This window comes from Diachasmimorpha longicaudata, chromosome 5 (genome assembly GCF_034640455.1).
Source record: "Diachasmimorpha longicaudata isolate KC_UGA_2023 chromosome 5, iyDiaLong2, whole genome shotgun sequence".
In the NCBI taxonomy this organism is placed as follows: Eukaryota; Metazoa; Arthropoda; class Insecta; order Hymenoptera; family Braconidae; genus Diachasmimorpha; species Diachasmimorpha longicaudata.
In genome coordinates, this window is record NC_087229.1 from 2,811,117 (window position 1) to 2,829,017 (window position 17,901).

Sequence of the window (17,901 nt, forward strand, 5' to 3'; positions counted from 1 at the left end):
CTTACTGAGCTTTATTCATTAGAAGACTGATTTTAGTGTAAATAATACTGTCGTGGAGGATTTTTTAAATTTTTTATTCATCATTTCATTGATGTTAGTGATTGATTCAGCGAACATGTATATCTACTGAATCATTTTCGATTTTTACGTTCAATGCATTTAGAATTTAGCATTATTAATTATGTTAACATAGATGTAACAATGGTGTATATAAATTCATTGATAAACTTCGAGATAAACATTTTCAGTATTGAAGAACAATCTCTCGGAACTGATTATTGTCCTTTCCTGCACTAATTAACATTATCGATTAATATTTAAGTATTATACATAAGTATTTGTGTAATTTGTTTAATTCAATTTTATGGTGGTGTTACCGACTGTTCAAATCTCATGGAATTAATGAGCATAATTAAATGAACAAGCGATTGAAGGGAGAATCGACACACTCAGGAGACAAGAATTTTTTTAGGAGTATATCTGTGCTCATAAAAAAATTCAGAATTTGGGAATTGCTACGCATATAATATCACACGCTACGAAACGAATTCTACGCTAATAAATTGTATACTTGTTGAAGAGATGAGGGTAACTAGGTAATACCAAAGAAATGAGTTCTGAAATCACTTGAAGTATTTCTCTGCCATTAATGTTTTACCATTTTGGCTAAAGGAAAATATGAACCTTATTGTAATAAAACATGAGTACTAAAATAGTTATTATGGTAGGAATAGCAGTCATTCAAGTTACAATATGAGTTTTCCTTAAATTCCACAAAATTTCCAACAAAATGTTTTCTATTGAATATTTGAATTATTAATTTACACAACTTCACTGATTTTTCTACTGATGTCTAACACTAATTGTCCAGAGTAGGGACAGTTTGTGATTGCAAGGTATTCACATTTAGTGGCCACTTTTTATCGGTGCTACTTGGAGTCGTTCCATATGCGCTCAATTTAGGGGATACCTTCGTAATTGTGAGCTTCTGGGATGACTGCATATCTTTGTACTTCAAGAAACCAGAGGTACCAGCCAATGCAAGACCCAGGGCCATCATTAGCCACTTCATAATACTAGAAAAATTAATTCAAAAGGTTTTAGTTTTTGTTAATGCTCATTATACCTCCCAAAAATCTGCAAATTCCTGGGGATGGTGGGAGAACAAAGAATTTAATCTAATAATCCAACAGTCATATGGAACTTCCATCGCATTATCGCAGTATAATCTACTCTATTAAATCGGAAAAAACCCCGAGTCCTGAGAAAGTCTCAGAGCAAACTTACTTAAGGATGGACATCATCTTGAACAGCATCTTAAGGGGAGCTAAATATTCATCGTCCAATGCAACACCTTCCTCCACCCAGAATAATGGAAGTAATGCATCTGGGAAAGTCTTCATCAATTTGAACTTGTCGACTGCATGGATGAAGATATTGAACTGCAAGCGTTTTCTCGCTTCTATAGGGGCACCCGCCAATGCCACGAAGTTCATGAAAATCTCATGATCATCCTGAATTTATGAAAATTAAAACTAAAATGCTACTGAGCTACTTGCTCACAACGGATTGGTGGCATTTACCACATGATTTTTTCGCAGAGTCTGAATATTACAGGACGTTATGTAGTGACTAACACTTGCCTTATTTGGCTTGAGACCATCGACCTGGCTGAGGTAAAACGGATCACCGAGATAGAAATGAGGAAGGCTGGCAATCAGAGGTGCACCGACGCAGGGATAAAGGTCAATGTAGCCTTTCTTCATACATTTATCAGGGGCTGGACATAAGCACTTCAAGTCTTTGTCTGTATTCATGTCACCTAAATCCGCGGTGTACAGATTCGTAGGGACACCTGTTAATCACAGATAATTATAAACCCTAAGATCCTAGTGCTATGAAAACCCGTACCATAATTAGTTGAGTTATATTATTTCTGTGAAGCAAGATAGTGGGGCAAGATAGAACGGTTGGAAATGCTTTCAGGGACAACCCTGACGTGTTAGCTCGGTGAATTGAACTGGTTTGTCACTAACTCAATGCTCTGGGAACGACGTGTAAGTTCGATTTATTTCGAAATCAATATTTAATCATGTGAATTTTTCAATAACTCTCAAACATATAATATCCATAGTGTCTGACCTTTGTAACTGGAGGGTTTTACGTAGTAAGCTGGCAGACTGATACACAAATCCGTCGCAAATGAAACAACATCCTCGTCTTCGAAGAGAAGGGCATGAAAAATGGTGGTATCTGTTCCATGATAATCATTGCAGGGCCCATCCTCAGCCCACACGTTTTGCTTTTTCTCTCCCTTGACTTCCACTACCTCCCCCACTTCCAGGTAATTGTTGAGACCTCGTTTAACTTTTATTCTATCAGGAACGACTGTGCCATTTTTCTGAAATGTATTAAAATACCAGAGACATGTTTCTATTTTTTTTCCAAGATTGTTTAATCGCACCGTCACCGGAAGCAGCTTGATTACTAATGACAATGGAATTTTATGATCTTATGGCAGTAGATTAGAGAAAAAATGAAGTGAACCAACTTACAGCACCTAAAAGAGCGAATCTATATTTCTGCGGACCTTCCTTGATGAATGCTCCTTCATTCTCAGCAAGAAGTGAGCAAATTGCTTTGCCCTGCAGGTCCTGAACTGTGCAATCGACTGGCAATCCTGTCCAGAGGAATTCCCTCACCGTAGCTTTGAAGAATATTGAATCTGGCTTCTTAAAAATACTATCCACTGCCTTCGCTATAATTACATTCATTTTTTTTTATTATTTATGTTATGTGACGACTCGGGCAATTTTTTTTCACTCTTGTCGTCTAACTATATTCATTCCAAAATCAAACGTGAAATTACCAGCAAAACCAATCATTCCTGGCTTCTCCCTGAGGACAGACATGGCCAAGGAGAGGATCATCACGTGGGGAAACGTTATCACAGTATCTTCGGAGAGTCCTGGCCCACATTTGTGAGGAATAAATTTCCATGTCACTTTGTTGCAGTACTCAGCTGTGTCTTCTTCTTCATTATCCACTATCTCCACCTTTTCCTTGTATTCCCTTCATCAAGTAAATCAATATTAATTAATTTTTCACAACGCAGGATTGTGCTATTTTCTAGTACTCGTACTAGACTTTCTGTATAAAATTTTTCTCCGCGTGACGAGATTGAAGTTAATTGTCTAGACATGCATTTTCCTGTCGAGTTTCTCGGCCTCGGAATAAATGTTCTATAATCTGAATAATTATAATTTTATGACACTTCTATCTCATACTCTGGTACTCACTCATAGAAAAATGGGCCAACTTCATTGACTATCGGCTTGGCTCCTGCCTTGATTTCATCAGGATTGGTGACATTGAATAGGAAAATTCGGAAATCTATACCAAATGGTACAACCTCCCACATCTGCCTGACCTCTCCTCCTGGTTTTAACGTCACTTGCTAACAATAACAAGAAAAATTATAATGTGCCTGTCCAGACTTCATCATTCTTTCTGGAAAATTAATTCAATGAATTTCAGAAAAACTGAATACGTCAAATTGTTGCAGACTCAAGAATTACATCTCATTTTATGTGAGTAAATAATGGACGGTGACATTCACCGGTGCTACAAAAATTTGTATCAATCAATATGGACGAGGCATCATTGAATATTTACACCACTACAGGTCAATATTGTGTCACACAATATGAATAAACAATTCCGGAATAAAAAGTTTTCTTGTCATTGCGACGGGATAAACATAGAAATATGCAGTGCAAATGTCAAATATGTAGAGACATGGGGAGAGCTGAACTATTGAACGATACGTTGGACTTATGGCAATTCAATCAGTGTCATAAAAAAGGAAGCAGTTGTAGTGGAAGAATTTTGGTTTTTCGAATCTTCTTCTGATTAAAAACCGGTCCGAGGAATTTACAAGAGATTTTGCCATTGGAAATTGACAGGTAAATAGAAAAATCGGTGGACAATATAACTTTTAATTCAATTATTATTATTTCAGTTCAATTATCAATTGTTTATTTATAACATAAAAAATCAGGAGACAGAAAACTCTGAAATTTTGAAGAATTTAAATTGAGACTTTTTTAATTCGAGAGTTAAATAGAGATTTCTCGGTCTAAATTTCAGACTCGATTCAGAGATTTCTTTTCGTATGAAAAATAATTGTGGTACAGTTGTCTCGTTATTTTCACGGAAATCCTCTTATAACGAATTTGAATGCACATCGTCACTACGTGATACTCCAATCTGCACACGAATCAGGTACAATTGTAAAAAACGCGATCTCATGACATTGGAGAATGTTAATTAACGCTCGGACAATGGAAAATGGAACAATCCGTTAATGACATAAAAAATGAGACGGTTTGCGGTGCCGATTGATCGGTGCAGATGAATATGAATCTCCTGTGATATTTGGAATAGATACGAAGTGATAAATAGAAATAAAGGAAAAATCAGATGTTAATAGGAGAAATACAGAATTGAAAGTGATCAATAATTCATTCTTGGTCAAATCATAGCAATGAAAGTCTGAAGATCTATGTATATGTTGGTGCCCATCTACCATTTAAACTCACGTCTTACAGGTGAATCAAGCTATTAGTAAAAAATTATTTTCGATATCTACTTTGTGTGAAATGAGTTTGCAGGTTCCAGCGCGTTATTTCTACTGAGACAATTCAAAATGATATTGGATGATTTTCTGAACACGTCACTATCAAATGTGTTATTAGCTCCTCAATAATTAACAACTCCTAGTAATTAAAACGTAAATGCGAACAGTAAATCATATTTCATGTCCACAGAAAGAATAAAAGAATTCATTCTTATACGCGGAGACAAAAATTATTGAAAATTGGACAATTCAAGTGAATTTGGATATAAATTACACAGCTACTGAGAAAAATTACGTCTCACTTCCGGAAATACGGTACAGAAGAGAAGCTCAAAGTGGGTAGCAGGCGAAAGTCTCAGGGCCAGCACTGAACATTTTATTGAATGGTACATGCTTTTTTTTTCGTTGTTATGTAAATTCAGTAGCGGTAATACTGAGTACCACAAAAAAACTCTGAGTTTCACTTGTGTTTATAATCATTGCTCAACAGAAACACATTTCCAAATTTTTAAAATTATCTTAATTTCTGCAATGCAATAAATTGTTTGAGGATCTCCACTGTTAAATATTTTACCTTCACAGCATTAGAATTAGCAAAGTGAAGTAAAAGAATTTTCCAACACTAGCACTAAAATTTTTCTGAAGAATTTTTCTCGGTTACGCGAAACGTGTGAAATTTCATAAACATTCACATTGCATTTAATTTTATTGGACTGCTTCGAGGGCCTACCCTTATTACCCTTATGATTCCCATTATACAAGGGAGAAACTGGAAGTTTACCAGAGAATTACATGAGATTTAATATTGCGTAAGCTCTTTTTCAAATGATGACTTTTCATTTCCGCATAAAGCAGAATTCTACTTTCTATGAACTTGCAGTTGATTTTTTCGTCCTTGGATGGCAAAAGGCCTTGGCAAAAGCCTTGCAATCCAATGGCAAAATTCCTTAAAGTCCTCACGGCACAGATATTTGTCAAGTATTTCCAAAAAATGCATCGTAAATTGTAGTAAAATAATTTATCTCGTTTTCACCCATCAAAAATCATCTGGTCGACCCAGTGGTGAAGTGCTTTCAACAATAAAATGCGAAATGTGTCCGCAACTCGACAACAATCGCAAATCCTCCGATTCAAATGAAATATCTATTTCATCGTACAACCAAAATCCAATTTCTCTTAATTTAATATTGTTAATAAGGTGAAAATGTAGTTAACACTGAAGTATTTTAACACAAATTTAACTTCAGTAATTCACCTTCTTCAGTTGACTCTTTAGGAACGGTGGGAAAATGGCGAATCCAATGAGGGTACCGAACATGAAAAGACTCCCCCCAGCTATTCCTAACTTGAGCCAGAGTTGCATTGTCAGTTACCTAAAGATAATTATTAAGAATAATTACAATAAAAATATCAATTAAAAACCGCGATCCACTAGTTCATCGATTAAGTCTTATTAAATATCTTGGATTCGGTTTTAGATAATCGAAATTAATGAAAATTTTTGGAAATCGTTTAGACGGACGAGCGGATGATGATTCGTTATTGCCGAGCCGTCACAGCGTACTGACTTCAATAACTAAATTCCGCAAAAGAGATGTTACATATTCGGATATGCGATACCGAACTGGGGGATGTCGGCTTAGCAGCTACACATTTTTTTTCAATCAACTCACTGGTAGTCAGCAGTTGCGCAGTTCAGTAGTGAAAAAATCACGTGAAATGAAGAAAAATGTGACTTATAGACTTTGTTATGGTAGGAATTCATATTAATAAATAATCTGCCGCCGCGCTTTACGTCGGTCGATCGTATTAAATCATGAGTACATATTCTTCCGATAGACCGGCAGAAAGAAATTGATTTGACAAAAGAATGTTTATTTAAACGAACAATTATTCAGTTGTTAATTTTCAAATGTATGTGATTTCACAATAAATCTCACTTACCTGTCCTTGAGATAGATATGAATTTACAGGATTATAACTTCGCTAGAGTTATTTTACCTCATGATTTATAGTGGAATTGAGCATTTTATGCGTCAATTTTTCGAGAAAATCACATTTAATTTAATTATCAATGAAATTTAATTAGTACAAATTTGTGATCAACTCACGTAAATGAAAAAAATCTCAACTAGAGATTCTCTCATGAGGATTATTTTTCAGGGCAGTAACAAATAATTAAATGCTGAAACAGAAAAGCTCTTCCGATTTATTGCTAATTTGTCTCAACAGATGCATTGTGTGTCGTAACGTCGGGCGACCGTTTGTTCTCCATACTATTTAGGGCAGTTGAAGTAAATTGGGGGGATATTGTCGTAATATCAATTTTTTTGGATCTCTCATTGCCTCTGTACCTCAGCCACACAGCCGTGGCAATTAATACAAGACCTCCGATTATCGTCACCCACTGGACAATACTAAAAAAAATCCACAGAAAAATAATTTATTTCACATCCATTTTATCCTTGTAAATATCGGTATTCGATTCCTAATTCTTATACATTAAAAAACCCCTCCTTCCACTTAAGACCTGCCCCCATTTGCTAAAATTTTATCACACAAAATGCTTGACTATTTCAACGAATTTTTCTGGGATTTTCCAGGACAATTTTATCAGAACTTCTCCTGTGACCTTCATTTGGTCTGCTTTCGCAGTTGATCAAAATCAGTCTACGTCCAGAAATAAACCAAAGTGATTTTATGTACATCCCTGAAAAAGCGTTGCCTATAAATTGTTGGTAAGAATACATTTACATGCAGTAGAGCAAAAGTTCGCTTATTTCCCCCCCGACTCAAGCGATTATCTCAACAAGATACAACGGTAGAAGGTTCAAAATGTTCTCAAGAGATAACCGTGGAAATTTGGACGGGCAAACACTCTCTAATGACCTATTTGCCTCCTTAATTTCTAGAGATAGGACCGAAAAACTTTTCATCCTAAAAATTTCATTCTTCAGACTTTCTCGGTTTCTCAAGTGAAATAGGTCACCAGGGGCTGTTTTTCTTGATGAAAATTTCCCCAGCTTTTTAATGGTGTCATTTTTCATCTCCCCCTCCTCTCCTCCCCCCCCCCCTGTTTCCTTCGAATGCTGAAGACACTCGCAATTTAGATACGGTTTATCGTTTCCATTTGATGACGACAGTGTAAAATGAGAACAAAAATTATCCTCGTCAATTAAACTTAGTAATTTGAAACAAGATGTCAATTAATTTTTTTAAACTTTTTCGTCGTTTAGAATCGTCACTTAAAAAGTGAGAATCGATTTTTTTAGAGATTAATTATAGATTAAAGGATCTACCTGACGATAAAGATGAGTGTGTAGGCAGCCTTAAGCTGGTCTGTGTATTTATCCTCCAACAGGACACCCTCTTCCACCCAAAATAATGGAAGAAGTGCTTGTGGAAAAGTTTTCATCAATGGAAACTTTTCCAGTGGACGAATGAACATGCTGAATTGTAAGCGCTTTCGTGCTTCCACAGGGGATCCTGTCAGGGGCTCCAAGTGTATGATAATTTGATGTTCTTCCTGAAATTGATAATAAATTCCTTAAAGCACGTGAGAATTTGTGGAAGAAATTTCCACTTTTAATATGACTCAGTCAAGGGAATTTTATCAATCAGTCACAAATTTTCAATAGGATTTTTAGTTATGTGTTCTGCCTATTAGAATCTGTACCTTATCTGGATGAAGACCATCGACCTGAGCTAAATAGGAATCGTCAGTGCGATAGAAATGAGGAAGACTGGCAACCATAGGTACCCCAACACAGGGGAATAGATCAACGACTCCTTTCTTGAGACATTTATTCGGAGCAGGACACAAACATTTCAAGTTTTCATCTGTGCTCATATCACCATAATCAGCTTCGTAATGATTTGTGGGAACGCCTGGAAATAAATGATAATATTTAATGGGAATTTCTGCACAAATTGTATGGGAGTGACAATTTTAAATTAATTTATGTCCTTTCGCAGTAGAGCATTAATTTCATTCTTAATACGTTGGGGCCGGAATTTCCCCGTTTTCCGTTTTATTACTTTGCTGTTGAATGAATACTAATTGCTAATCAACGCTAACTATCAATAATGAATAATTAATGTCGCCTGTTAATACAGTCCGACCTTTGACGTTGGATGATTTTACATAGTGAGCGGGCAAAGTGATACACAGATCAGGACTGAAAGAGACCATATCCTCATCTTCAAAGAGCAGGGGATGAAAAATAGTGGAATCCGTTCCAGTAAGATTATTGCAAGATCCCTCTTCCCCCCAGATCTCCTGTACTTTTTGGCCCTTGAACTCCGCCATTTCGCCCACTTGTCGGTAGTTCTGAAGACCGCGCTTCACTTTTATTCTCTCAGATGATACAGTCCCGTTTTTCTGAAATTCATAGGCTTATTATCAAGACCCAGAAAATTTAGAAATTTATTCATAGGCCGATGGTACAGATGCAGTCAAAATTTTAGGGCCAATATCGATAAATTTATAGACTCACAGCACCGAGAAGAGCAAATCTATATTTTCCAGGGCCATCTTTAATGAAGGATTCTTCCTTCTCAGCCAGGAGCACACAGGTTGATTTCCCCTGAAAGTCTTCGACTGTGCAATCAATGTTTAGCCCTGTCCAGAGAATTTGCTTCACAGTGGCTCTAATAAATATTGACTCGGGTTTATGAAAAATACTGTCCACTGCTCTCCCTGCAATAGCAATGACAATCATCATAACGAGAAATTCTCAGTGCAACCGACGCAAATGTAAACCGACTTATTTCGTAAAGTTTTATATTTGTTTTATAAATCTTCTCACCCCATATGTCGTGCAACGACGTAACTCAACTTACTAGCAAAACTTATAGTTCCTGGCTGCTCCCTCATGACTGTCATGATCATACTGAGAATCATAACGTGAGGGAATGTTAGTACGGTGTCCTCAGACAGCCCAAGTCCAGTTTTTTCTGGTGAAAAATGCCAGGTCACTTTGTTACTGTACTCACAAGTGTCATCCTTTTCAACGTCCTTCAGGTTCACTTTCTCCTTGTACTCACTTCATCCCAGAAATTAATATTAATGACTCAATGCATATTTTATAACAGTTTTACTGACTGGCAGTTTTACTTAATGAAATTATAATCCAGTAATGCACTCGATCTATTTGTCTGTAACTTACTGGTAGAAAAATGGGCCAACTTCATTGACTATTGGTTTGGCTCCTGCCTCAATCTCATCGGGGTTGGTGATATTGAAGAGAAAAACTCTGAAGTCCAGGGGGAAGGGGGGAGCTTCCCACAGCTGCCTCATTTCTGCCCCTGGCCTCAGAGTCACTTGCTGCCAATAATTAAATGGGTAAATCAACAAATGACATCAAACAACTTTTTCGTTCAATGAGAATTATTGTTTTATAGGAGTTGTAACGTTATTTCCATAAACATCTCTTCGATAAAGAACATCAATGCAAATTGTGGCTGGGTAAAACATAAATGTCGGCCTCTGTCAAGGATATTCAGTAAAAAATGACTAGTTAGTGACAGCTGGGAAGATTCATTCAAAGTTCAGGATATAAAAAGGTAAATAGTGATTCGAACATGGAAATAATTCTGGTATTTACAATGACAAAAAGAGCAGATGCATATCAGGGTGCTGCATGCTAAGAGACTTTAGTGAGATGATTTTGCAAGTTCCTACGAGCTTGTTGTACTATAACAAGGTGATACAGGATCGAATAATTCCCGGATAAGTTCAGCCGGTTCTATAATTTTTTCAATACGCATTACGACGACATCTAATCATCGACCGATTAAATTAACATACGATCTGATGGAAATTTTTTCCTCTTTTTATTCAGAGTATTTACGCGCACGATAAGTTGAGGAATAATCGGCATAATGCCTCCAAAATGGTGAGGTTTGAGAATATCCGGTAAAAAATAATTATGTTTTTTTTTATAAGAGAATTGCTCGAGTAAGTTTGAGACAATTGAGGGATTTCCCAAAATATTTGGGCATTTATGAGAAAATTGTGGTTGATTAATGGTCAAGTAGTTGGACTTGACGTCACATACAAGTATTTACTGTCCCATTCACAACACACCGTAACGTCGGCGTACCTGCATATCCATAACAAGTTAAACGTTTCCACGTCACTTTCGCGGTGAGAACGCCACCCACTGAGGCGTTAGAACCCACCCTGGTGGGTGGCGTTAGACGCCACCCCAGTGGGTACCGTTAGAACCCACCCCGGGGAATGGCGTTCTAACCGCGGGAAATGAAACAACGAATCACATGCGCGCGCTTCAACTAATTTTTCCTTCGCATTAGAAAAATACTCTAAAGTAGCGGTTTTTTACGAACGTTTGCATCTCTTCCGAGACTTTAATTTCATTAATGAAGAAGATTGGAATTGGAAGATTGAAAGTATTCCACCTATCGTGTGATTGACAATACACGGAAAAAGTGACCTTGAGACTTACCGCCTTCACCTGACTCTTCAGTAGCAATGGAAAAATGAAGAAACCAAATGCTACGCCGAATACGAAGAGACAGCTCCCTGCTATTCCCAACTTCAACCAGCGCTGCATCCCCAATATTTTTATTCAACAATAAATATCCAGAATTGTTCTCACAATGGAATTAGTAATGTGCCAATAATCGGCACCACTTCATTTATTTATTTACTCAATTGTGAAATCTCCAAGTTATTCTGACATCGACGTCCGGGTTTAGATTATCCGCGCGATTGTTGCGCGTTGGAATCAGCGAAGGTACGCGGAATGAGTGATGATTTACTCTTGATGGACCGCGGAATGCACTGACTCCGGGGATATAACTCCACAGAAGTAATGTTGCATAATCCCCACCTAGTAGCATGTAATTTTTTCGGCCAACTCATCAGCAATTGCGCAGCCCAAGTAAAGTAGTAAAAAAATTATCGCGGATATGTCGACAATTAAATGATTTTTCTGAGGGTTGGCAATAACCAAAAGTCGATCCATAATCACTTTTTTTGCTTTCGTTGGCGGCCCAATTTCTATTGTATGATGTATTTGCATGTACAAGAATTGGTTGATTGTCTCAGTGATAATGCAAATGTCGAGACAGTGGGGGATTAAGAATGCATTTTATGGCTATTTCAAGGACTAAATCACTAGCAAAGTACTAAACCGGCTGTCTAATCTAAGAGAGATAGGGAAATCATTCTCATTGATTTTTTATAATCCTTAATTTGCTGTACCAAAGAAGTTATCACAAAAAATTTTCTTTCACCTTGGACAATGCACACAGCTATGATATCTGTAGGATTACATTCCTTCTTCAATGATATATATATTTGTATATATTTATTACAAACGACTCGTTCATTCATTTACATTACTTGTTTGATAACAGCCCATACTTAATACATCTGAGTAGAATTCATAAGGTAAATTATTTCAATGATAATAAATTGGGAATGAGTGATTGTGGAATTTTAAAATTGAGTAAAATCAGAATTGTAAACAGGTGCTGAGGCGGGAATCCATAAAAATATATAAATAATATATACAGATATATCGTTCCGACAGAAAACAACTAATCATACAACTAATTGCAAGATCTAATAATAATTGATTATCAAATCATTAGTAATTAATTATTAATGTGTCGATGTGCTTGAAAACTGGAACTCTCTGACACTATTCCCATCAATTAAAAATGTACACAAAATTATGCTTATTAATATAACAATACTTTTCACGAGTATTTACGAGTGAAGTGACCAAATGCAAACGATTTTTTCCTGATATTTGATTAATTAGAAATTTCCTAAATATTCTGGCTTTTCAAAAAAATCCGAAGTTATTTGAATGACTCAATTGGAGTCTTTGTAAAATTTTAAGAAAACAAAAACTTGCATTTTCAGTTCAAAACTGCGCACTGTGCAGTAAATTCGAATGAACTAATTAATGACTTTTGACCACTTCATCGAATTTTTCACTGCTCCTTAATGATTAACCGTCTAAAGCTGGAACACTTTGCGCTTGCAATGTGGAGACATTTAGCGGCCACTTTTTCTCGGCGCTGTCTGGCAAGGCTGCATTCGCTGTAGTTTTAGGAGATATCTTCGTGATACTGAGATTCTGGGGAGTCTGCATATCTCTGTACTTTAGAAAACCAGAGAATCCTGCTAATCCAATACCCCCGAACATCATCATATACTTCATGACGCTGAAAATATTCATAAAAAAATTATTAATTAATACTTCATTATTTTTTCAATCCGAATTTTTGGCAAGAGTTGCACTGTTCAGCGCCAAAAAGAAAGAGCCGATGGTGATGAAGATCTGGTGGTTTGTATCGAATACCTCGAGCGGGAAAAAAGTAGTTCGGCCGATGTTCTGAATGGCCACTGAAGCCGGAAACCGGGATGGCAAGCATGCGGGCTTAATTGGACAGTTTTCTCGTTCGCGGTATGAACTGGTTTTTTCTTTGAAATTTTATGGAAAATACGATTTCCCTTTCAGTGTCTGAACATACGAACGAAATATCTCAACAGGGGTCATTTGAAGTCATAGACTAAATAATTTGTTTGCTTTATTTTCCACAAAATTGATCTGCTCTATTTTTATTTTGGTTCCCAATGAAGTGGTCATCATCTTCGAAAATCAAGTGTTTATTTTTTAGTCTAATTTTTGTTAGATTTTTTTATTACTCTAATGAACTTTGGACTCATGACTTCCGGCATCGTGGCTATTTTAAAATTGTTAAAGTTAATTGCTAGTGAATATGAACCACGTACCTAACGACTTTGATCATTGTGAAGACCATCTTCAGCTGCTTAACGAATTCGTCCCCCAGGAGAAGACCTTCCTCCACCCAGAATAATGGAAGAAGAGCCTCTGGGAACGTTTTCATTAATTTGAACTTCTCGATTGGAAAAATAAACATGTTAAATTGTAGTCGTTTCCTTGCCTCTACTGGGGTTGCTGTCATTGGTTCAAAATTGATGAAGATTTGATGCTCCTCCTGAACATTCATTCATAAATGTAAGATTTTGATGAATTTTTGGAGAAACTTCATGATAAAAGTTTTCATGACTAATTTTATACAATTAATATCCACCTTATCTGGATGAAGCCCATCGACTTGAGTCAAGTAAAATGGATCGACCCGGTAGAGATGTGGGAGGCTTGCCACCATAGGTGCACCGAGACAAGTGAAAAGATCAATTAACCCCTTCTTCAGACATTTCTCGGGGGTGGCACATAAACACTTCAGATTTTCGTCTGTATTCATATCGCCAAAATCCGCGTTGTAGTGATTTGTCTTAAGACCTGTAATAATGGCCGATGATGACCAGTTTGTAATGATTAAGTAGAAGAAATTTTCAATTTTTTATCATGACTAAAATGTCTGAAACTGATTTTTAAATAAATCAAAACTGAGAAGAAATCGAGACACAATGAAATACCGACGATAAAAAAACTCGTTTGAAAATTTGAAAAATTTGCCTATTTTTTTTTTGTATTATAAAATTGTTCAATACAGTTACCTAACTTGGTGAGAAATAAAACAATTTTAATTCCATATTTTACGTCCTTATATACGCATGTACAACGTGAATCATTAGCTACAGTCATTAATGAGGCCAAACCTTTAACTTTGGAAGGTTTCACGTAGTACGCCGGTAGACTGAGACACATATCAGGTGAAAACGAGACGATATCTTCATCTTGAAAAAGAAGTGGATGAAAAATAGTAGAATCTGTTCCCGGAAGTGCATTGCAAGGCCCATCATCCGCCCAAACTGTCTGTCTTTCTTCCCCTTTGTATGATACCATCTCCCCCGTTTGCCGGTAATTTTTTATTCCTCGCCTGACTTTGAATCTATCTGGTACCACTGTCCCATTTTTCTACAAATCAATAAACCCTTCTTATAACCCAACACATGATGAAAATAATTATATCCCTGTTTTAATAATTCCTGTCACCGTTCACGACTTTTTATTACATCTCATGTTACGTAATATCGTGATCGAGGTGCTGTTGCTTCCATAATTATTATGGATAATTATTCTAATCTAAGAAAAAATTGTCGTACGTCATAACATTCAATAAACTCTGAAACTGCACACTCATCACTCACATTCCCTTTTTCCTCTACACGTGGCTTCAATGGACCCACAATTTTTATTAAGTAGATTGCCTAAAGCAATGGGCAGACATCAAATTCTATGAGAAATATTATGGAAACTGTACTATAAATTTCTTCTTTGCCGATGAAACTATATAATAATAATATGACGATTTTCTCACTTTGTAGTAGTGAACATCAGAGTCAAAATATGAACGTAAGAAAAATTAATTGAGCTAGACTTACAGCACCCAAGAGAGCGAATCTGTACTTTCCAGGTCCTTCTACTATAAATGCCGCTTCATTTTCAGCGAGCAACGAGCAAACTGCTTTTCCCTGGAAGTCTTGAACTGTACAATCGACTGGTAAGCCCGTCCAGAGAATTTCTCTAACTGTGGCTTTAACAAATACTGAATCTGGTTTCTTGAAAATACTGTCAACGGCCTTCGCTGAAATAGTAACAGATTTTTTACAACTGAATTGATTAACAATTGTTCAGGAAAGAATTTTAATTTCCGAAAATTTAATTTTCATGTCTGATAAAATAATTGTTGAGATCCTGCCCATATATATGTCTGCATGAGTATACAGGTGAGACAAGGATTATCTTCAATGATTCGATAAAGCATCCATGAACTTGAACAATTTAATTTAATTCAATTTACTTGATTAGTCTTTATTTTCATATTTTTCCCTCGTTTCATCTTCAGTAAAACTGTAAATAAAGTTACCGGCAAGTCCCATCATCCCCGGTTTTTCTCTTACGACCGTCAATATCAAGGTGAGGATCATAACGTGGGGAAATGTCAGGACAGTATCCTCGGAGAGGCCAACTCCACTCTTTTCAGGGGCAAACATCCACGTCGCTTTATTGCTGTATTCGCATGTGTCCTCCTCGTCATTGTCGACCAGTTCGACCTTCTCCTTGTACTCACTTCATCAGGGGAAACAATATTAATTACTCCCTGAATATTTGATATTACAATTTCATTGATCGCGGGGGATTAAAATGTCAACGATGAGTGAATGCCTCAACTTGAAACGCTTTTTTATTCACCAGATCATTAAGTATTTTATTGGGAACGTTTTATGGAGATCGTTAGACAATTCTAACATATCCGTCTATGAGTTCTATTTTTTTATTGATCCGGTTATTATAAAGGATCCATATATTTATGAAATGAGAGATTTAAAGGGGAAATGTCAAGACACCGCTTTCGTACCACGAACAATATGTCTTCCACAATTTTATTTTTAAATAATTAATGTTCCAATTGGGGATATTAGTACTGTCAAGTTCAGGAGAATATTTTGGTACATTTTCTGGAAAGTTGTGCAGTAAATTTGATGACAATTTTTCTCACCTGAATTTAGCGTTCGGTCTTCAACATTAATTTTTAATAATATCTTTCTGTCTATTTTCATACTTCATAACTTACTCGTAGAAGAATGGGCCGACTTCATTGACTATCGGTTTGGCCCCCGCCTTAATCTCGTCAGGATTGGTGATATTGAAGAGAAAAACTCTGAAGTCAAGAGGAAAAGGCACTACCTCCCACATGTCCCGTATGTCGCCCCCTGGTTTCAATGTAACTTGCTGGTAATAAAAAAAATAACGATTATAATATTCCATCTCGAATATTATAATATTACAATATATAATATATATAATATTACAACTCTGTATTTTTAAATGTTATAAAACAATATTATTGATTGCTAGACACTTTTTGCGATAAACTGTTCACACTGGCATTCGACATAACACTTTGCATACGAAATTGAAGTTCAATAACTTTCATTGTTTCTAATGATTATCCTATCAAATGCACCCTATGGTTCCCATGGAAATCCTTCGATGAAGAATCCCTACATAATTTATTCCTATGTGAGACATAAACGTCCACCAGGGTCATCGGGTGCAATAGAAAAACTCGCGATTAAAACCAGTGTTAACGTCATTGAAAAATGTCGATTCAACGTCCAGACTATGAAAAAGTTAACAATGATTTGATGGCATGAATAATCGTAGCATTTAATGGTGGAAACATAGAATGGGTACGGATATACTCGAATGATTTTCTAAGTTAAACATGTCACGTTCAACTTATTATTGAATCTTTAATAATTTATTTCACGTTGTGATTTAATAAAAATCTTCTTGAAAGAGAGGATGCCACGGGGATATTCACATCTCAAGATTTGCAAATAATAAACTAGAGATGAGGCACTATTTACCGACACTGAAATTGCCACTTGATTTTTTTCCCATTTTGTAAGTAATTTTTTTGAATCGCTGGCATGATTAAATGTTCATGAAATTGTTTTATCATTTTCACTGGCTATCGACGTTCGAATCCACCGTCATAATTCGAAGAAATTGTGATTTAATTTTATCCGGAGCAGAAAAATTATTCAATTATTTTTCTACCCCTTATTATTCAATTATTTTTAAATGAAAGTGAATTTTAGGTCATGGGAAGGCCCACCTTCTTCAGTTGACTCCTCAAAAACGGTGGGAATATAGCGAATCCAAAAAGAATACCGAACGTAAACAGAGATCCCCCCGCAATCGCCAATTTCAGCCAAAGTTGCATTTTTAATTATTCAATTTAGCTTATCCAGAATTAATTCAATAATGCAATCGAATGAAAAAAATAGCCTCCAGTCTGTTGAGTCATTTATAAAGAAATGATTTTTATTATTGTTTAATAATCTCGACGTTTATCTCAAGTCGCCGATGATCCGAGTAACTGCAAGTAGTTGAAATCGGTATCTAAGAATCGAGTGAGTGATTATTTACGATTGTTCGCCCGTGACAACGTACTGACTCCATAAATTTAATTCCACAGAAGCGATATTGCATATTCCCCACCTACTAGACACATGTAATTTGGTTTTCGACCAACTCATCCGCAGTTGCGCAGTTTAACGTGCGAAAAAAATTACGTTAAGTGAGCAGAATTGGAGACTTACTTATTCATTTAGGATTTTAGTCTGAGAGGGAGGTGGGCAAAGTGGAATGACCATCGATTCATAATCTCAATAGCTACATTGATGAACGGAACTCTGAATTTTTTAATGAGATCACATATTGATGGACTGAACTAGTTATTGTTAATTTTGATTTTAGGGCGGTCCATTCGGTTCTCCT

General features: G+C 36.2%; 2 protein-coding genes across 2 annotated transcripts; both read right to left on the reverse strand.

Annotated features, from left to right (window-relative positions):
• Positions 1-58: 58 nt before the first annotated feature.
• Positions 59-11,450, reverse strand: LOC135162243 (uncharacterized). Its single transcript, XM_064120482.1, has 17 exons — positions 11,107-11,450; positions 9,808-9,965; positions 9,482-9,684; positions 9,136-9,338; positions 8,762-9,020; positions 8,316-8,527; positions 7,939-8,165; positions 6,856-7,056; positions 6,611-6,625; positions 5,895-6,009; positions 3,300-3,457; positions 2,870-3,072; positions 2,556-2,758; positions 2,143-2,401; positions 1,644-1,855; positions 1,288-1,514; positions 59-1,076 (listed from the first exon to the last, which is right to left on the reverse strand). The coding sequence occupies exons 1-17, from the start codon at positions 11,212-11,214 to the stop codon at positions 860-862; spliced, it is 3,180 nt and encodes a 1,059-aa protein (XP_063976552.1). The 5' UTR covers positions 11,215-11,450; the 3' UTR covers positions 59-859.
• A 501-nt stretch (positions 11,451-11,951) lies between these two features.
• On the reverse strand, positions 11,952-17,557 carry LOC135162153 (sensory neuron membrane protein 1-like). The gene is made up of 8 exons (XM_064120330.1): positions 17,237-17,557; positions 16,187-16,344; positions 15,479-15,681; positions 14,994-15,196; positions 14,268-14,526; positions 13,736-13,947; positions 13,413-13,639; positions 11,952-12,841 (listed from the first exon to the last, which is right to left on the reverse strand). The coding sequence occupies exons 1-8, from the start codon at positions 17,342-17,344 to the stop codon at positions 12,625-12,627; spliced, it is 1,587 nt and encodes a 528-aa protein (XP_063976400.1). The 5' UTR covers positions 17,345-17,557; the 3' UTR covers positions 11,952-12,624.
• Positions 17,558-17,901: the final 344 nt, after the last annotated feature.